General features: G+C 45.7%; 1 protein-coding gene across 1 annotated transcript; it reads right to left on the reverse strand.

The window, feature by feature from the left end:
• Positions 1 to 2,573: 2,573 nt before the first annotated feature.
• On the reverse strand, positions 2,574 to 2,867 carry LOC133769374 (elongin-B-like). Its single transcript, XM_062204570.1, has one exon. The coding sequence runs from the start codon at positions 2,865 to 2,867 to the stop codon at positions 2,574 to 2,576; it is 294 nt and encodes a 97-aa protein (XP_062060554.1).
• Between the last annotated feature and the right edge of the window lie 15,519 nt (positions 2,868 to 18,386).

Raw genomic sequence — 18,386 nt, forward strand, 5'->3', positions numbered from 1 at the left:
CCCCAGGAGTGTTCCATTTATTCACATCCTGGAGGCCTTGGAGCAGTGAAGCAATGAGGACTAACCAGAAGAAGTTGCCCATTCTCAAAATATAGATATATTTGGTTTCCATCAAACAGAGTACTTAATGTCTGATATTTTGGGTGCTCACCTTCAGAACTGGGACATTGTAGATCTACCACAAAGAGACATGAGCTTTGTTGCTTGAGGAATGCTTGCCCCACACAGGATCCTAGACACCAGAGATCCGCAAGCAGAACAAAAGAGGCATTGGTGTTATCGCCCATGTTTATAAGCTAAGGAACTTGGATCTGAGAAGCAAAGGAAACAAAGGTCATGGTGCTGTGGTATAGTGGCTCTTCCTCAGAACCTAGAAACCTGAGTCAAATGAAAATAGGAGACAGGGACTTCTTGTCCAGGGAACACTTGCCCATGGTTGGAATCGGTACATCAAAGCAAAGGAGGTAATATTTAGTTCTCTGGAAACAGTTACTTCGACTCTGAAACTCTAACTTGGTCCTGGGAGTAATTGCCCTTACTTGAAACCTGGAAAATTGAAATAGCACAAGCAGAAGAAAAATGGTTTTCTTGCCCAGACAATAATTATCCATATTCTGAACCTAGAGATGTTTATAACAACAAGCAGAGTAATTAGGGCCCTCTTGCTCCATAGTAATTGCCACTACTCAGAACCTAGAGACCTGGGGTCCAAAAAGTAGAAGAGACAAGGTTAAAGTCCCCTGAGGCCAGTTGCTCTTGGAACTTAGAAAATAGGAATCCAACAGATTCCCTGGGAGTAACTGTTCACGCTTGCAACCTAGAAACCTGAATGTAACAAGCTAAGGAGAAAGAGGATTGGGGCCTGTATGAAATAAACAAGTATAATTTAGACAACCCTCTTCATTTACAAACAGAGAATTTTTGCTAGGATATGAGAATATAGAGATAAGAAAATTCTGCCTACTGCATAAAAATAGCAAGCAAATTATTTTAGCATTTCATAAACACATTGAAAATCTTCTTTTAAAATTTTTAAACATAGAACTATGTATTTTCAGGAGTCTGAAATTGACACAACTGTCATGGCCTAGAAATCTGAAAGGCATATATACCCTACATCAGCAGTATCTTGAAGACCCTGGTAGAACCAAACCTAGGGGCCGGCCCTGTGGCATAGAGGGTTAAGCCGCTGCCTGCAGTGCTGGCATCCCGCAGAGGTGCCGGTTCGAGTCCTGGGCACTCCAACTCTGATTCAGCTCTCTGCTATGACCTGGGAAAGCAGTGGAGAATGACACAAGTGGTTGGGGCCGTGTACCTGCATAGGAGACCTGAAAGAAGTTCCTGGCTCCTGGCTTCAGACTGGCACAGCTTTGGTCATTGCAGCCCTTTGGGGAGTGAACCAAACCTAAATCTTCTTTGGAGAAATCCATATTCTTATTATTTTGTTTTTTTGACAGGCAGAGTGGACAGTGAGAGAGAGAGATAGAGAGAAAGGTCTTCCTTTGCCGTTGGTTCACCCTCCAATGGCCACCGCGGCCGGTGCGCTGAGGCCGGCGCACCGCGCTGATCCGAAGCCAGGAGCCAGGTGCTTCTCCTGGTCTCCCAAGGGGTGCAGGGCCCAAGCACTTGGGCCATCCTCCACTGCACTCCCGGGCCATAGCAGAGAGCTGGCCTGGAAGAGGGGCAACCAGGACAGAATCCGGCACCCCAACTGAGACTAGAACCTGGTGTGCCAGCGCCACTAGGCTGAGGATTAGCCTGTTGAGCCACGGCGCCGGCCGGAGAAATCCATATTCTTAATTAATTATCCTCAGTATTCCCACAGGTCAAATCAGCCAATCATGACTTTGTTATAAATTACAAAACACACAAAGAAACAATCTACCACACATGACTATCAATAGTCTGCTGATTCTGTCCAGCAAACACTTCAGATATTAAATTAATAAAAATGTGAAAGAAAATAAGTTTAATATATTTATTTTCATTTTATTTGAGAGAGAGAGAGAGAGAGAGAGAGAGAGAGACCGAGACTGTCTATTCACTGGTTCACACTGTGAATGCTTGTAACAGCCATAGCTGGGCCAGGCAGAAGCCAGGAATCAGGAAGCAAACCTTGAGTGTTCCTGTTGGATGTCAGAGACTCAACTACTTGAGACATCACCTGCTGCTTTCTCAGGGTGCACACTGGCAGGGAGCTGGGTCGGAAGCAGAGTTGGGACTCAAATCACACACTGCAATAAGGGAAGCAGGCACTAAGAAGCTATCTTAACCACTTTTCCATATGCCTGCCCCTTAATATATTTATTAATTAATATATTATAATTATATAAATAATATATAATTTATTAATTAATATATTAAACTTATTAAAATAGAGCAAAAAATAAATAAAACACAAGAAGATATGAAAAAAGGAGCAGTAATAAAGATAATAAAAATAAAATCATTACCACACATATTTTCTGACACCCAAATGTCTTTTATTGGGGGGAATGGGCCTCTGGAGGGGTGGGCCTGAGGCCCTCACTGCACAGCCTGTTCATTGGCGCTGCTGCCTGCCTCCTGCGGCTTCATGACTCAAGCAGCTCCGGGAGGCTGGAGAAGGGCTCGATGCGCAGAGCTTCGAAAGCGCCATCTGCGCCGAAGGCCAGTCCCACTGTGGCTGGAGCCTGTGGCCGAGCTGTCTGGCTGGTGAAGCCACATCCGCCCAGGGTCTCGCCGTCATCCAGAAGCTGGTCGTCCTTGCACAGCCGCTGCTCGTCTGGCGGCCGCTTGAGGATGCCCTCGACGATGCGCTTCCGTTGGAACACAGTGCTCGACTCCTTGGCGTCTGTGAACATGGTGGTTTTGTGACGCCGGATCATGAGGAACACGTCCTGGGGGCCACAGGCCAGCATGAGCACAGAGCCCGGGCCCTGCCGCTGCCCCCAGCACCCCCGGCCTGAGTTACACACAGAGAGAAGGAGAGGCAGAGGGAGGGAGAGAGAGAGAGAGAGGTCTTCCATCTGCTGGTTCACTCCCCAGTTGGCCACAGCAGCTGGAGCTGTGACAATCTGAAGCCAGGAGCCAGCAGCTTTTCCCAGTTTTCCAATACCGATGCAGGAGCCCAAAGACTTGGGCCATCTTCTACTGCTTTCCAAGGCCATAGCAGAGAGCAGGATTGGAAGTGGAGCAGCCGGGACTCAAACCAGCACCTATATGGGATGCCAGCACTGTAGGTGGTGGCTTTACCCACTACGCCACAGCACCGGCTCAGATTATCAAACTTTTAAGGAAGAACACAAATTCTTCTCAGATTATTCCAAAAAACTGAAATAGAGGGAAGCATCCAAACTCAACTTATAAGGCTAGCATTATCGTGATTCCAAAAACCAGATAAAGAAAGAACCAAGATTAGCAACTAGTATTGTTGTGGTATGGGTTAAGCCACCATCTGTGATGCCAGCATCCCACATAAGCACCTGAGACTTGAACTGGTGCTCCACTTTCAATAGCTCCCTGCTAATGTACCTGGGAAGGCAGCAAAAGATGTCTCATGTACCTGGAGCCCTGCCACCCATGTGGGAGACCCAGATGGAGTTCCTGGCTCCTGGCCTTGGTTTGGCCCCGCCTTGATCATTGTGACCATTTGGGGAGTGAAGATCTCCCTCTCCCTCTCCCTCTCTCTCTCCCTCTCCACTCTCCCCCTCTCCTCTCCCTCTCTCTCCCCTTCTCTCTCTCCCTCTCCCTCTCTCTCTAACTTTGCCTTTCAAATAAAAAATAAATCTTTAAAAGAAGAAGAAATCTAGAACAATTTTTTTAATTATAAAAAAAAACTATAGACCAAAATCCTTGGTGAATATCAATGCAAAAATTTTCAAAAAAATAATAGCAAATGGAGTCCAGCAACACATCAAAAATATCACTTACCACAATCAAGTGGGATTTATCCCAGGGATGTAGAAATTGGCAAATATATGCAAATCAATAAAAGTGATATATCACATCAATAAAATAAAGGTTAAAAAATCAGGGGGCCGGTGCCGTGGCTCACTAGGCTAATCCCCCGCCTGCGGCGCTCGTACTCCAGGTTCTAGTCCCAGTTCAAGTGCCGGATTCTGTCCCAGTTGCTCCTCTTCCAGTCCAGCTCTCTGCTGTGGCCCGGGAACACAGTAGAGGATGGCCCAAGTGTTTGGGCCCTACACCTACATGGGAGACCAGGAGGGGGCACCTGGCACCTGCACCAGCTCTGGTGGCCATTTGGGAGGTGAACCAATGGAAGGAAGACCTTTCTCTCTGTCTCTCTCTCTCACTGTCTAACTCTGCCTGTCAAAAAAAAAATCAGGTTCATCTTGATGCAGAAAATGTATGGGATAAAATTCAGTACTGATTCATGATAAAATATTTGAATAATTTCTCAACATAATAAAGTCTACATGTGACAAACCCAAAGCCAATATCCTACTGAAATGGCAAAAGCTGAAAAGTATTTCTGCTAGGATCTGGTACCAGACAGGATATCTACTCTCACCACTCTTGTTCAATATAGTTTTGGATGCTTTGGCCACAACCATTTGGCAAAAGAAAAAAATAAAAGGCATACAAATAGGAAACAAGTATGTCAACTATCCCTGTTTGCAAGTGACACAGTTCTGTATGTACACAAGCCTATAGACTCCATGAAGTGATTATTAGAACTGATTTTTAAAATTTGGTGAAGTTTCCGAATGCACAATCAATATGAAAAAAATCAGTAGGATTTATATACACCAATAATGAACTTGCTGAGAAAGAAATTGTAAGACCAATTCCATTCACATGAGCTACCAAAAATACCTTGGAGTAAATTTAACCAAGGATGTGAAAAAATTCTATGCTGACAATTTAAAAAGCATGAATGAAACACATTAAAAGAAGGCACAAAAAATGGACAGATCTCTCATGTTCATATTTTTTAAAGATTTACTTATTTGAAAGGTAGAGTTACAGAGAGAGGGGGAGAGACAGAGAGAAAGAAAGAGAGAGAGTCATATTCCATCTGCTAATTTACTCTTCAAATTGCTACAATGGCAAAGGCTGGGTCAGGCCAAACTCAGAAGCCAGGCCCTCCACTGGGGTCTCCCATGTGGGTGACAGGAAACTAAGCACTTAGGCAAATTTCTGCTGCTTTCCTAGACACATTGCCAGGGAGCTGGATCAGAAGCAGAGCAACTGGGTCGTGAAAAGTGCTTATGTAGGATGCTAGCCCCAACAGGCAGCAGCTTAACCTGATGCATCCCAATGCTGGCCCCAAGAATTAATATTATTAAAATGTCCATACTGCCCTAAATGAGTTACAGATTCAATTCAGTCCTCATAAAAATACCAATGACATTATTAACAGAAACACACACACAAAAAAACCAAATAACCAAAACAAAGTTGGAGACATCACAGTACATAATTTCAAGACATACTTTCATGTTGATACTGCACCTATTATAATCAAAACAGCGTGATACTCACATAAAAACAGACACATACACCAACGGAACAGAATAGAGATCCCAGGAAGGAGTCCACACATCTAGAGTCAATTGATTCTTTTTTTTTTTTTTTAAGATTAATTAATTTACTTGAAAGTCAGAGTTACAGAGAAAGAGAAGGAGAGGCAGAGGCAGAGAGAGAGAGAGAGAGAGAGAGAGAGAGAGAGAGAAAGAGAGAGGTCTTATTTTTTAAAAAAAAGATTTATTTTTATTTATTTGAAAGAGTTACAGGCTGGCGCCATGGCTCACTAGGCTAATCCCCCACCTGCGGCACTGGCACCCTGGGTTCTAGTCCTGGTTGGGGCACCGGTTCTGTCCCAGTTGCTCCTCTTCCAGTCCAGCTCTCTGCTGTGGCCTGGGAGGGCAGTGGAGGATGGCCCAAGTACTTGGGCCCTGCACCTACATGGGAGACCGGGAGGAAGTGCCTGGCTCCTGGCTTCGGATCAGTGCAGCGCACTGGCTGTAGTGGCCATTTCGGGGGTGAACCAATGGAAGGAAGACCTTTCTCTCTGTCTCTCTCTCTCACTGTCTAACTCTGTCTGTCAAAAAAAAAGAAAGAAAGAAAAAAGAAAAAGAAACACAAGAGTTACAGAGAGAGGTAGAGACACAGAGGTTTTTCATTCGCTGGGTCACTCCCCAGAAGGCTGCAATGGTTGGAGCTGCACCAATCCAAAACCAGGAGCCAGGAGCTTCTTCCAGGTCTCCCACGTGGGTACAGAGACCCAAGGAGTTGGGCCATCCTCCACTTCTTTCCCAGGTCATAGCAGAGAGGTGGATCAGAAGAGGAGCAGCTGGAACTAGAACTGGTTCCCATATGGGATGCTGGCTCTTCAGGCCAGGGCTTTAACCTGCTGTGTCATAGCAAAGGCCCTGAGAGAGGTCTTCTAACCACTGGTTCACTCCTCAGTTGGCCAAAATGGCTGGAGCTGCACCGATCTGAAGCCAGGAGCCAGGAGCTTCTTCCAGGTTTCCCACATGGGCACATGGGCCCAAGAAATTGGGCCATCTTCTACTGCTTTCCCTGGCCACAGCAGTGAGCTGGATTGGAAGTAGAGAGGCTGGGACTCAAATCTGGTGCCCATGTGGTATGCCAGCGCTCAGGCCAGGGCATTAACCGGCTGCGCCACAGCACAGGCCCTGAGTCAACTGATTCTTAACAAAGTCACCAAAAACATACACAGGCAAAGTGTCTTCAATAAATAATGCTAGGAAGATAGAATTTTTTTATTATTTTATTTTTGACAGAGTGGACAGTGAGAGAGACAGAGAGAAAGGTCTTCCTTTTTGCCATTGGTTCACCCTCCAATGGCCGCCACGGTAGGCGCGCTGCGGCCGGCACACCGCCTGATCCAATGGCAGGAGCCAGGTGCTTCTCCTGGTCTCCCATGGGGTGCAGGGCCCAAGGACCTGGGCCATCCTCCACTACACTCCCCGGCCACAGCAGAGAGCCGGCCTGGAAGAGGGGCAACCAGGACAGGATCAGTGCCCCGACCGGGACTAGAACCCGGTGTGCCGGTGCCGCAAGGCGGAGGATTAGCCTATTGAGCCACGGCGCTGGCCAGGAAGATAGAATTTTTACTCCTAACTCTCGCCCCTTACAAAAATCAACTCAAATGGATTAAAGATCCAAATGTAAGGCTAGAAAATATGAAATTACTGGAAGAAAACATAGAAGAAACACCTCAAGACATTGGCATGAGAGGTGGTGTTTTTGAATAGGAATCCTACGGGAAGCTTTGGTCCCGAACCTGGCACCCTCCTGCTCTTCCAGTTTCTGTGCCTGAGGCTGCTTAGCTATTTGGTATCCTGTGGCTCATGACAGTCAATGATTCTGAGATTTATTTCATAGGACTTTGTTTGAAAGCTGTATAATAGTCTTTCTGAGGCTACTGTTTCTGTGAGATAGATAGCTTATTATTCTGATTTTCTTTAATGTCTTTTTTTTTTTTTGAAAGGCAGAGTGGACAGTGTGAGAGAGAGACAGAGAGAAAGGTCTTCCTTTGCCGTTGGTTCACCCTCCAATGGCCACCGCAGCTGGCACGCTGCGGCCAGCGCACCACGCTGATCTGAAGACAGGAGCCAGGTGCTTCTCCTGGTCTCCCATGGGGTGCAGGGCCCAAGCACTTGGGCCATCCTCCACTGCACTCCCTGGCCACAGCAGAGAGCTGGCCTGGAGAAGGGGCAACCGGGACAGAATCCGGTGTCCCGGCTGGGACTAGAACCCTGTGTGCTGGTGCCGCAAGGTGGAGGATTAGCCTGTTGAGCCATGGCGCTGGCTTTAATGTCTTTTACACAGGCAAATTACCACTTATCATTTTTGCTTCTGAAAAATAAAAATATAACTTATAAAAAAATAAGAACCCAAAAGCATAGACATAAAAGCAAAAATTAGACAGTTGGGATTATAACTCAACAGAGTTAAGATAACCACAGAATGGGAGAAAAATCTGATATTAAAATCTATGCATCTGGCATGCACCACGGCTCACTAAGCTAATCCTCCACCTGCGGTGGGAAGGCAGTGGAGGATGGCCCAAGAGTTTGGGCCCTGCACCTGCATGGGAGACCAGGAGGAAGCACCTGGCTCTTGGGTTCTGATTGGCGCAAAGCACCAGCCGTAGCGGCCATTTGGGGGGGTGAACCAGCGGAAAAGGAAGATCTTTCTCTCTTTCTCTCTCTTACTAATTCTGCTTGTCAAGAAGAAATCTATGCATCTGACAAAGCAGTAATATCTAAATCTATAAGGAACTAAAACAAAATCTCAACAAGAGCAAAAACAAGCAACCAAGTTAAGAAAAAGAATCTGAATAGACATTTCTTAAAAGAAGAAATTCAAATGGCCAACAAATACATGAAAAAATGCTCAGTATCACTCGCTAGTAAGGAAATGCAAAACAAAACCACAGTAAGGTATCATCTCACTGAAGGTAGAATGGCAATCATCAGAAACACAGAAAGGAACATATGCTGACAAGGATGTAGAGAAAAGGGAAACCTTATATGTTATTGATATGAATTCAAACCAGTTTAGCCATTTTGAAGGAAGATATGGAGATTCCTTAAAAATTAAAAATAGGACAACCATATAGTCTAGCTAGCCCACATCTGAGTATATATTTGAAGGAAATGAAACTGGCATTTGAATGATATGCCTGCCCTGCCATGTTTATGATAGCAACCTAGGTTTCATGTTTATGGAACCTAGGTGTCCATGGATAAAGAAAATGTGGACTATATACACAATAGAGTATTATTCAGCCACAAAAAGAGCAAAGTCCTAACACTTGCAGCAAAGAGGATGGAACTAGAGGTTATGATGTTAAGTGAAATCATCCAGACACAGAAAGACAAATATTGTATTTCTCTGTCATATATGGAAAGAAAAAAAAAAGTTTTCTGAACTTTGAATAGTTATTGTTAGAGGCTAGGGACTATAGCAGGGGAGGGGAACAGAGAGATGTGTAACAGGCACCAAAATGCATCAGATCGAAGAAATAAGTTCTAGCATTCTATAGGACAGTGGGTTGACTATAGTTCAAAATAAAGTGTTATATACTGTATAAGGAACTGGAGGAAAGGAGCTGGGTGCTGGATAATACAGCAAAGACAGGCCGGCGCTGCGGCTCAATAGGCTAATCCTCCGCCTAGCGGCGCCGGCACACCGGGTTCTAGTCCTGGTCGGGGCACCGATCCTGTCCCGGTTGCCCCTCTTCCAGGCCAGCTCTCTGCTGTGGCCCGGGAGTGCAGTGGAGGATGGCCCAAGTCCTTGGGCCCTGCACCCCATGGGAGACCAGGAGAAGCACCTGGCTCCTGCCATCGGATCAGCGCGGTGCGCCGGCCGCAGCGCGCTACCGCGGCGGCCATTGGAGGGTGAACCAACGGCAAAAGGAAGACCTTTCTCTCTGTCTCTGTCTCTCACTGTCCACTCTGCCTGTCAAAAAAAAAAAAAAAATACAGCAAAGACATTACCTCAAAAAAAGGCTTGTATTTTTAAAGGCAGAAGCAAGAGGGCCGGCGCTGTGGCACACAGGTAAAGCCAATGCCTGTGATGCGGGCATTCCATATGGGCACCAATGTGAGTCCTGGCTGTTCCACTTCCAGTCCAGCTCCCTGTTAATGCACCTGAGAAAGAAGCAGAGGATGCCCCAAGTTCTCGGGTGCCTGCTTCCCAGTGGGAGAACTGGAAGAAGCTCTGGGTTCCTGGCTTTTGGCAGCCACCTGGGAAGTGAACCAGCAGATGGAAGATATTCTCTCTCTCTCTCTCTCTCTCTCTCTCTCTCTCTCTCTCTCCACCCCCTCTGTGTAACTCTGCCTTTCAAATAAGTAAATAAATCTTAAAATGAAGGAGGAAGAGGAAGTGGAGGGGAAAGAGGAAGAGGAGAAGGAGGGGCTAGTATTTTGGCATAGTGGGTTAAACAGCCACCTGTATGCTAAAATCCCATGTGGGCACAGTTCAAGTCCCAGCTGCTCCACTGCCAATCCAGCTTCATACTAACGGCCTGGAAAAAAAAGCTGGGGATAGGTCAAGTCCTTGGGCTCTTGCACACAGGTGGGAAACCCAGATGAAGCTCCTGGTTTTGGCCTGGCCCAGCCCTGGTCATTTTGAAGTCATTTGGGGAATGAACCAGTAGATGGAAGATCTCAGGTAGAAAGGGGAGGAAGGCAAGGAAGAGGAAGGGGAAGGGCCGGAACTGTGGTATACTGGGCTAAGCCTCTGCATGTGCCCTATAAGGGCACCAGTTCTGGTCCCAGTTGCTCCTCTTCTGATCCAGCTCTCTGCTATGACCGGGGAAAGCAGTAGAAGATGGCCCAAGTGCTTGGACCCCTGCACCTGCGTGAGAGAACCGGAAGAAGCTCCTGGCTTCAGATATGCCCAGCTCTGCCACTGCAGCCATTTGGGGAGTAAACCTGTGGATGGAAGACCTTTCTCTCTCCCTCTCTCTGTAACTCTCTCAAATAAATAAATTAAAAAATCTTAAAAAGAAACTTATCAAGTAAATAATCTAATTTTAAGAAGCTAGAAAATGAACAGTCTAGGGGCCAGCGCTGTGGCTCACTTGGTTAATCCTCCGCCTGAGGCACCGGCATCCCATATGGGTGCTGAGTACTAGTCCTGGTTGCTCCTTTTCCAGTCCAGCTCTCTGCTGCGGCCTGGGAGGGCAGTGGAGGATGGCCCAAGTGATTGGGCCCCTGCACCTGCATGGGAGACCAGGAGGAAGCATCTGGCTCCTGGCTTCGGATCAGTGCAGTTTTGGCCATAGCGGCCATTTGTGGGGTGAACCAATGGAAGGAAGACCTTTCTCTCTGTCTCTCTATCTCTCATTGTCTAACTCTATCTGTCAAATAAAAAAAAATAAAAAAATAAAATGAACAGTCTAAATCCAAATTAAATTAAAAATAAATTGAAAGATGAATAATGATTAGAATGCAAATAAATAAAATGGAAAATCAACAGGAAAATCCAATGAAATCAAAAGCTGGGTCTTTGAAAGGACTGACAAAATTGACAGTCTTCAACAAGACTGACAACAGAAAAGAAAGAGGACTCAACTTATGAATATCAGGAATGAAAGTGGGAACATTAGTACAAACCTTACAAAAAAGGGAGAGGGACTATAAAGAAGTATCATGAACAACTATCTCAACAAAGTAAGGTAAACTAAATGGGGTGGAGAAATTCCTAGAAAGGCCCAAAATGCTATTGACTTGAGAAGAAATTGAAAATCTGAATAGATTAATAAATAGTTTGCAGATAGATTTAATCAGAAAACTTCCCCTAGGAAAATGTCAGGACCAGATGGGTACTCTGGTGAATTCCAATTAAAACACCAGTTAACACCAATTCTTCATAAACTCTTCCAAAAGTTAGAAGAGGTAGGAAATTTTCTCAAATCATTCTGAGTCCAATATTACATTGATATCAATGTAGTCATACTCTTATGACAGCCCAACGTCCCTTACAAATAAAGGCACAAAAATTCTCAATGAAATTTTTTAAAGATGTATTTATTTATTTAAAAGGCAGAGTTACACAGAGAGAGAAGGATAGACAAGAGAGAGAGAGAGATATTTCATTTATTGTTTCACTCCTCAATTGGCTGCAACAGCCAGTGCTGTGCTGATCCGAAGCCAGGAGTCAGGAGCTTCTTCTGGGTCTCCCATGCGGGTGCAGGGGCCCAATCTCTTGGGCCATCTTCCACTGCTTTCCCAGGCCGTAACAGAGAGTGGGATTGGAAGTGGAGCAGCAGAGACTTGAACCGGTGCCCATATGGGATGCTGAGACTGCAGGCGGAGGCTTTTACCTGCTATGCCACAGCGCCACCCCCCTCAACGAAATATTAACAAGTTTAATTTAGCTTCATTGAAAGAGGATTATGCACCCTGACCAGCGTGATTTATTCCAGCTATCAAAGTTACTTCAATATACAAAATGTCATACACCATATTTGTAGCAAAAAGGAAAGAAACATATGATTACCTCAATAGATGCAGGACAAGACTTTGACAAACTAGTAGAAGGAAATTTCCCCAAGCTGATGAAATGCATCTACAAATATCTCACACCCAACACTGTCATCAGTGCTGAAACACTGAACGCTTACCCCAAAGATCAGGAACAAAACAAGGATACCTTGCTACTCCAATTCCACATACCCATCGTGAGGTCCTAGCCAGGGCAGTGAAAAAAAGAAGACATAAAACGGCAACTTGATGGGGCCGGCACTTCTGCGTAGTTAGGCTAAGCCTCTGCCTGCAGCACCTGCATCCCATATATGGGCTGTTTCGCATCCCAGCTTCTCCTCTTCCAATCCAGCTCTCTGCTATGGTCTGGGAAAGCAGTGGAAAATGGCCCAACTCCCTGGGCCCCTGCACCCAAGTGGGAGACCCAGAAGAAGCTCCTGGCTCCTGGCTTCAGATCAGCTCAGCTCCAGGCATTGCAGTCATTTGGGGTAGTGAACCAGTGGATGGAAGACCCCCCCCCCCCCCACCTCTCTGCCTCTCTGTAACTCTGCCTTTCAAATAAATAAATAAAATACTTTTTAAAAAATCCAACTCGATTGGAAAGGAAGAAATAAAGCTCTTTTGATCTGCAGATGACATAGGCTTTACATGGAAAACTTTAAGAGTCTGCTAAAAGTTTATTAGAACTAATATGCTCAAAAAAGTTTCAGTATACAGGATTAATATTAAAAGTCAATTGTAGGGGCTGGCACTCTGGTGCAGCGGGTTAAAGTCACAGCCTGCAGCGCCAGAATCCCAGTCCACTTCCTGGCTGTTCCACTTCCGGATCCAGCTCCTTGCTAATGTGCTTGGGAAAGCAGTAAAATATGGCCGAAGTCCTTGACAAGCTCTGCACCCACATGGGAGACCTGGAAGAAACTCCCGATTCGATTCCTGGCTTCCTATTGGCTCAGCTTCAGCCATTGCAGCCATCTGGGGAGTGAACCAGCAGATAGAAGACCTCTCTCTCTCTCTGTCTCTACCTCTCTCTGTAACTCTTTCAAATAAATAAAATAAATCTTTTAAAAAGAAAAAATGTATTTCTGATCACTAGCTATCTACGATTCAAAAATGAAACTGAAAGCAAATTCTTTTTATAATACCATTACTGGGCTACACAAAGGAACTCTCCTGGTAGGGTTTTCCTACACATCTGAGAGAAGTCCCCAGAGAAGTGAGCTTCCCTGACCTGGTAGTGACCAGTTCTCTCAGCAGCTGGGAAGCACACGCTACACCAGGGGGCAGCAAACTCCCATTTGAGAATTACAATCACACAGGACACCATGGGGCAGCAAATATTTTCCGAAAAGGGTCAGATCAGCTTATACTTCAGGTTCAGTAGAAGGTCCAGTGGATGTAGCAACTACTCCACTCTGCTATGTAGCATTCAAGTTGCCACAGACAGTACATAAAGGAGTGTGAGGATATTAAAATTTTATTTTTGAAAAGGCTGGGTGCTAGAGTAGGTCCACAGGCTGTAATTTGCAGACCCCTGTGCTACATTTCGGCTATAAAACTCTGAAGATAAATGGGGAAATAATTTTTTCTAAACGATGGGAGGAGGCAGGAGTGGGCAGGTGCAGGGGCTGCTGCCTACACTACTTCTTGGCCTGGAATGTCATTTCCTGGGAACTGACTTTGGATCAATTTCTTACCCTGTGAATTTGTTTTAGGTACTCTTCCATGTGTGTCATATTTCACAATAAACCAAATTTGAAAACAAACAAAAAAATCCCTAAGTTATGCAAAATCAAAAGCATTTAAATTTCAGTCCCACAAAGGAATTGTTATTTTCTTTTTTTTTTTTTTTTTTTAAGATTTATTTATTTGGGCCGGCGCTGAGGCTCAATGGGCTAATCCTCCGCCTTGCGGCGCCGGCACACCAGGTTCTAGTCCCGGTCGGGGCACCGATCCTGTCCCGGTTGCCCCTCTTCCAGGCCAGCTCTCTGCTGTGGCCAGGGAGTGCAGTGGAGGATGGCCCAGGTTCTTGGGACCTGCACCCCATGGGAGACCAGGATAAGCACCTGGCTCCTGCCATCGGAACAGCACGGTGCGCCGGCTGCAGCGCGCCTACCGCGGCAGCCATTGGAGGGTGAACCAATGGCAAAAAGGAAGACCTTTCTCTCTGTCTCTCTCTCACTGTCCACTCTGCCTGTCAAAAAAAAAAAAAAAAAAAAAGATTTATTTATTTGAAAAGCAGAGAGTTGCAGAGATGCAGAGAGAGAGAAAGAGGTCTTTCATCCGCTGATTCACTCCCCAAATGGCTGCAATAGCCAGAGCTGGGCTGATCCGAACCCAAGAGCTTCTTCTGGGTCTCCCTTGCAGGTGTTGGGGCCCAAGGAGTTGGGCCATCTTCTACTTGATTCCCAGGCCATAGCGGAGAGCTGGATCTGAAGTGGAGCTGCTGGGTCTTGAACTGGCACCCACAAGGGATGCCAACACTGCAGGTGGTGGCTTTACCTGCTGCACTGCTGTGCCACAGTGCCAGCCCCAGATATTGTTTTCTTTACCTAGACAGTTCCCTCTGCAGCAATACTGGGAGATTTTTGGATGGTGGGAGGTTGCTGCCTGTCCCAACCCCACAAAAAAATATTTAATGGATTTAGTTCTTTCCTGATCCTAAAACATTAAGGTCCACCCCCAGGGACCTTCAACAGCACTTAATGAGACCGGATCCCCTTGCTGTGGCTTCTAAGCACAGTGCCTCCAGGAAGAATCAAATGTGCATATTGACTTAGCCATCCAGTGCACCTCCCAGGCATGTTAGCAGGAAACTGGATTGAATGTGAGGTGTAGGCCAGACTCAAACCAGGTTCGCTGACATGGGATGTGGGCACCATATCTGCTCCACAATGACTCTCCCAGTTTCATCTTCTTAGATAGCACATGTGCCTTCCTGTAGTGAGAGTCTTGGACAGAGAAGTGGGATACCATGGCCTTCAGCATGAAGCAGATTTTATTCCCTATAGTGGCAGACCCAGGGATTTCTATCCAGAGCCTGAGCCCCAAACAAAACACAGTGTTGTCTTATACATCCTGGCCCAAAAAGCTGTGTTTCCCTTTACATGTTTGTTTATATATATTTTGATTGGATATTTAGAGCTAAAGCACTACTTACATAATTGATACATTGCTATACAAGTGTATACTAAAATTGTTTAGGTTGTGATGAGGTGGCATTTCTTGGAAAGTTCCCTTTGCCCCCTCATTTTTGGAAAGTCCCTACTATATCTGCCCTAGCCAGTTTCTCTTTAAAGCTTAATTTTTCATTTTCTTTCACTTTGGGAGGGTCCCTGTCACATTCCCATTTGGCTAAATACGTCTGTCTATCCTTTTCACCATACATTGCCATGGAAAAATATCTGGAGTGGATTTCTTAATGGTAATAATAGTAATTTTGAGGTGATGAAATTTGACATTTACTAAATTTATTTTTTGTTGCACAAGCATCCTTTAGCCAAAAGCACTGAAGTCATTTTTCTATGTTGGCAGTATTCCTAAATTAAATAGTTTTGATTATGTTGGCACCGCTGTTGCTGCTGCTTTCATTTGCTTGCTTCTGCTGAGATTAACAATAAAAGCTATTGCTTATTTTAGAAAATATTATCATTTATGTTGAAAAATGTATCTATAGGGGCTGGTGTTGTGGCGTAATGGGTTAAGCTGTCACCTTCGATGCCAGCATTCCATATGGGCACCAGTTCAAGTCTCAGCTGCTCCACTTCCAATCCAGCTCCCTGCTAAGGTGCCTGGGAAAACAGCACAGGATGGTCCAATTTTCTGGGACTCTGTACCCATGTGGGAGACCTGGAAGAAGCTCGTGGCTCCTGGTTCCTGGCTCCAGCCTGGCCCAGCCTTGGCCATTGCAGCTGTTTAAGGGAGTGAACCAGCAAGTGGAAGATTTCTCTCTCTGTATATGTATATCCCCTCTCTATAACTCTGCCTTTCAACTAAATTTAAAAAAAAAAAAGTTCATGGAAAATGAAATTAAAAGATAAATTTATTTGGGTGCAAATTTAAAAAGAGCCTAGAAATGATATTGAATTATATGTTTAAAAAAAGTATGTCTACAAAGAATAAGCCAACACTTTATACCGACAAGGATGGTTATTAAAAAAGCAAGACAACTAGAAAATAGCATGTGTCAGTGCTAGTCAAAACATGGAGAAATTGGAACTCTCACCATTGCTGGTGGGGATGTAAAATGATGCAGCTGCTGTGGAAGTTTGGCACTTCCTCAAAAAGCTAAACATGGAATTATCATTTGACTCAGCAATTCCACTTCTATGTATATACCTCAAAGAATTTAAATCAGGACTCAAATGGATACTTTCTCACCAATATTGATTACATTATTCACAGTAGCCAAAAGATGTAAACAACTCAAGTATCCATTAACAAATGAAATGGATAAACAAAATGTTGCATGTACAAGTGGTGGAATATTACTTAACCACAAAAAGGAATGAAGTTCTGGCCGGTGCCGCGGCTCACTTGGCTAATCCTCCGCCTGCAGCACCAGCACCCGGGGTTCTAGACCCTATTGGGGAGTCGGATTCTGTCCGGTGGTTGCTCCTCTTCCAGTCCCGCTCTCTGCTGTGGCCCAGGAGGGCAGTGGAGGATGGCCAAGTGCTTGGGCCCTGCACCTGCATGGGAGAGCAAGAGGAAGCACCTGGCTCCTGGCTTTGGATCGGTGCAGCGCGCTGGCCATAGCGGTCATTTGGGGGGGTGAACCAATGGAAGGAAGATCTGTCTCTCTCACTGTCTAACTCTGCCTGTCAAAAAAAAAAAAAAAAAGAAGAAGAAAGAAAGAAAAGAAAAGAAAAAAGAAAAAGGAATGAAGTTCTGAGACATTCCATGGCATGGAGGACCTTTGCAAATATTTTGCTAAGTGAAATACACCAGTTACAGAAGATTGATTATTGTATGATTCACTTACATGTAATATCTAGAATAGGCAAATTATATATAGAGAAAGTAGATTCTACTGCCTCTTGGGGGGAGGGGGAAATGAGGAGTGGTCAATGGCTACAGATGTTCTGTTCAGGGAATGGCAAAGTTTTGCAACTAGATAGCCATTGAGTTTTGTAGGTCATTGTGAATGTAATTGTAACCACGGAATTGCATGTTTGAAAAAGTTAAGCTGGCAACTTTTTTTTTTCTTTTTTTTTTAACTTTTATTTAATGAATATAAATTTCCAGTGTACAGCTTATGGATTACAATGGCTTCCCCCCCCCCAATAACTTCCCAGCTGGCAACTTTTATGTCATATATATGTTGCAATAAAAAAGCAATACATTCATTCAGCATGAATCTTTCTTACAGAAATAGTATATGATTTTTATATTGCTTCACAAAATAATGCTGTATATATATATATATTGCAAAAAATACTCTTTAGTATTTTCAACACTTACAAGATATACATTGTAACACCACTGTTGTAGCAAGAAAGTGGTAGCAACATAACAACCAACAATAGCTGCATGACCAGATTATGGTAGTTACACTGTCACTGTCACTAAAATAATCATAATTATGTAGCAACGTGGAAACTGACTGTGATAAGTAAAAAGGAAACGTTCTGTATCGTATTTGGAAACATGTGACAGTTAAGTATGCGTGTGGGAAAATACCCCAGACAACAATTAGGTGAGGTGGGGCTGACCTCAAGATCATTGTTTTGTATTTTCTAGGCTTTCTATAATTTTGGTACAGTTGTTTAAAAATTAAAAGATGGAAACGAGACGGTGCGATCGCAAGCTCACTGCCCCACAGACGGAAGAAGGGCGCGGGAGGGAATTCACGGCGCTCGCGGGTCCCCCGCCGACTCGGTTTGATTTCGGGGTCCCCGTCCGCCCCCGGCTCGCGGCAGCTTCTGCGGCACCTGACCCCGGCCAGGGCTGCGTCCCGCTGCGTGCGCTCTCCCGGCGCTTAGCCACTGTTTATTTGCGATGCCAAACTTAACGGGGCATCCTGGATTTTTATTTGCTAAATCTGGAGCCCGACCTCCCCACCCACCTACCGCCCTCCTCCCTGAGCTCTCGCCTCGTCCTACCCGGAGCCCCAGGCTCCATTCCTCCGCGGTCCGCTCCGGGAGCCCCCGTCCCGGTCTGCCGCCTGACCTTCGCCTCGCCCCCGGAGCAGCCCGGACCCTGCGGCGCCCGGAGCTGCCCCACCGCATCCCACGCCACCTCGGCCCGCAGTGCGCCCGGCTGCCCAGCTGCCCAGCCCCGGGGGCCGCACCCGACCCTGCCCGCAGAGGCCCCCGGCCGTCCTCCGGGGTCGCCCCGCCACCCCTGCGGGCCTGGCGCCCCCTCCCCCGCCCCGTCGGGCGCGGCGCGCAGGCGCAGGCACGGAGGGCGGGCGCGGGCGGA

Source organism: Lepus europaeus, chromosome 11 (assembly GCF_033115175.1).
Source record: "Lepus europaeus isolate LE1 chromosome 11, mLepTim1.pri, whole genome shotgun sequence".
NCBI classification, from domain to species: Eukaryota; Metazoa; Chordata; class Mammalia; order Lagomorpha; family Leporidae; genus Lepus; species Lepus europaeus.

Coding starts and splice junctions, on each gene's coding strand:
- LOC133769374 (XM_062204570.1), bottom strand. CDS start 2,867: ATGATCCGGCGTCACAAAACCACCATGTTCACAGACGCCAAGGAGTCG.